Genomic DNA, 2,267 nt, shown 5'->3' with positions numbered 1-2,267 from the left:
ATCCATCTACGTCCTGAGGACCTCGCTGCCACCGTCCAAGCGTGCTTGGCCCCGGCAGATGAACCTCAGGATTAAAGGGTGGGCTCAGTTCCGCGCACACTGTGTCTCACCTAAAAAATCCAATGCGCAGGCTGGAAGGTGGAAAGACCTTCCCCGGTTCTTCGTTCGCGAAGAGACTGGCCATTAGCATCCCAAATCAACTCACGTTGGGCTCCTGGGGTTTGATGGGTGTCTGTGAGAGGCCAGCTCGCCTGGTGCTCTCTCTTAGTCTCTTTTTTCTCCTCTTTCTGTCTTCATGAGGCATTTACAGACCTGCCTCGAGTGTTGGGCGATGACAGGGACGCTGCTGCAGCCCCCTGTGCCCTGGGATTGGGTGTTCAGGGTTCTTAGCAGGTGTAGAGCCATGGCAAGGTCAGGGCAGCAGGGCCCCCTCTGCTGACTGTGCCCTGTGTCCCGCAGGACTGCGCGGCGGTGATCCTGTACTCGGCAGAGTGCGCGACGCAGGTGGCCCTGGACGGGATCCAGTGCCTGGGTGAGTCCCTGCCGGCCCCACCAGAGAGCTCTTGTCTCTCCCACCCCACCCTCCACCCCTGGAGTGGGCACCGGGGCTGACGATGGTTTGTTGTGGGCGCAGGTGGCAACGGCTACATCAACGACTACCCCATGGGGCGGTTCCTGCGCGACGCCAAGCTCTACGAGATCGGGGCGGGCACCAGCGAGGTGCGCAGGCTCGTCATCGGCAGGGCCTTCAACGCCACCTTCCAGTAACGTCCCCGGGGCAGGGGCAGCACCGGCACCACGAGGCCTTGAGCACGAGGCTGGAGCGCACAACTGCTTCCCGCTTGCCGTCCTGGCGCTGCCACCCATGGACTCCCCTCCACCCGCTTTGGCAACAGAGGCTGCTGGGCTGGGCTGGGACAAAGGAATCGGAGGGTGGCATGGCAGGAAAAGGGTTTTATCTCGTTGTGGTCATCCTGATTCACACTCTTCATGAGCTGTTGATCCTCAGCATTGCAGGGCTGAGGGTTGTCCCCCCACCAGGACAGACTGGCGAGGGCTGTGCAGCCATTGCTGAGCACAGAAAGTCAACCCAAAAAAGCCAAAACGGACAAGGAGGGAACAACTTTATTCTTTTCCAAAAGTGCCATTAACTAGTTAGCATTTAGCATATTGCCACTGGAAGGTGGAACTTCCCACTGTGCCCTTCCAGTGGGATTAATGCCTTCCATTTTTGGAACTCGACGCCAGCATCGTGGGGTGGCTGCTCATCAATGCTTAACATCATCCATGCTCAGGCAGTGTTTTAGGTGCTGATTCCTAAAGCCTCCTTAAATCTCACATCTGTTTGTTTGCAGAATTCCTTTCTATTTGCAGAATTCTTTTCATATTCTGGCTGCTTCTGGAGGCATTTCGGTGCAGCCCTGAGTCCTTGCTGTGCTGACCAATGGCTCCCACTGGGTCATTCCCTCAGAGGTGCCACCACTCATCACTCTGGTGACAGTCAGACCTGTATTGTGACATCTGTGCATGAAGCAGGCAGGAGGAGTTGACTTTTTGGGGGGTTTTGTTCTCCGGGGGTTGTTGTTTTGGCAAAGCCTGTTCTCACACTCCACCTCCAGCTGGGGCGAGCGCAGGGTGTTTGGGGGTGATCCCAGTGTATATTTTGTACAGCAGACTGAGGTTGATCCAGCTTTGTTAAAGGAAATTGCACAGTGTCCTGCCAGCCTTAAAAGAGTGAATCACAAATCCAGATGGGATGCTGGAAGTATGATTGAACAGTTAATTAATTAAACAGTTGCCATGTAGGCAACTCCCAGCAGTTTTAACAGAAATCACCTTGAAGTGTGTGTGTTTTTTGGTTGTAGTTCACACCTGTCCATACCAGGGGACAGACTGACACACAATTTTAAAATGCCACAGATTGAAGAAAATTCACTTTCCTCAGTCACCAGGTAAGTCAACAGGAGTTTATAAAAGTCACAAAGAGCCAGAAAGAGCTTCTAAAGTTCTGGTGGCAGCACCTTCTTCCTAAACTTGGTATTTACTCAGCCTCAGTGGGCCTTCACTTTGGAAGCATACCAGGGTTTAATTTTCAGCCTGAATCTCTGGATGGGGGATGGACAGAGGTGGCCTGTCAGGAATATCTCACTGAGCTGCACCAAATGCTGTGAAAGTGAACCTTGAGGTGCACGTGGGAAACACTCAGTGCACTGTTGTACAGGGCTGTAGGAATTTACTCACATGACCAGACATTTATGTTTTATCAC

At 53.4% G+C, this 2,267-nt stretch overlaps 1 protein-coding gene across 1 annotated transcript in view; it reads left to right on the top strand.

Moving 5' to 3' along the window:
• Positions 1-1,832, top strand: part of IVD (isovaleryl-CoA dehydrogenase) — a 15,375-nt gene extending 13,543 nt beyond the window's left edge. The window contains exons 11-12 of the mRNA XM_027903748.1: positions 460-532; positions 635-1,832. Of these exons, the coding sequence (XP_027759549.1) occupies positions 460-532; positions 635-768 (207 nt within the window). The 3' untranslated portion in view covers positions 769-1,832. The remainder of the gene's footprint in view (positions 1-459; positions 533-634) is intronic.
• The last annotated feature ends 435 nt before the right edge of the window (positions 1,833-2,267 follow it).

This window comes from Empidonax traillii, unplaced genomic scaffold (genome assembly GCF_003031625.1).
Source record: "Empidonax traillii isolate 1590-97213 ecotype Southwest subspecies unplaced genomic scaffold, ASM303162v1 scaffold992:size1346157, whole genome shotgun sequence".
Taxonomy (NCBI): Eukaryota; Metazoa; Chordata; class Aves; order Passeriformes; family Tyrannidae; genus Empidonax; species Empidonax traillii.
The sequence above is the reverse complement of the archived record's forward strand: the minus strand, read 5'-3'. Positions and strand labels throughout refer to the sequence as shown.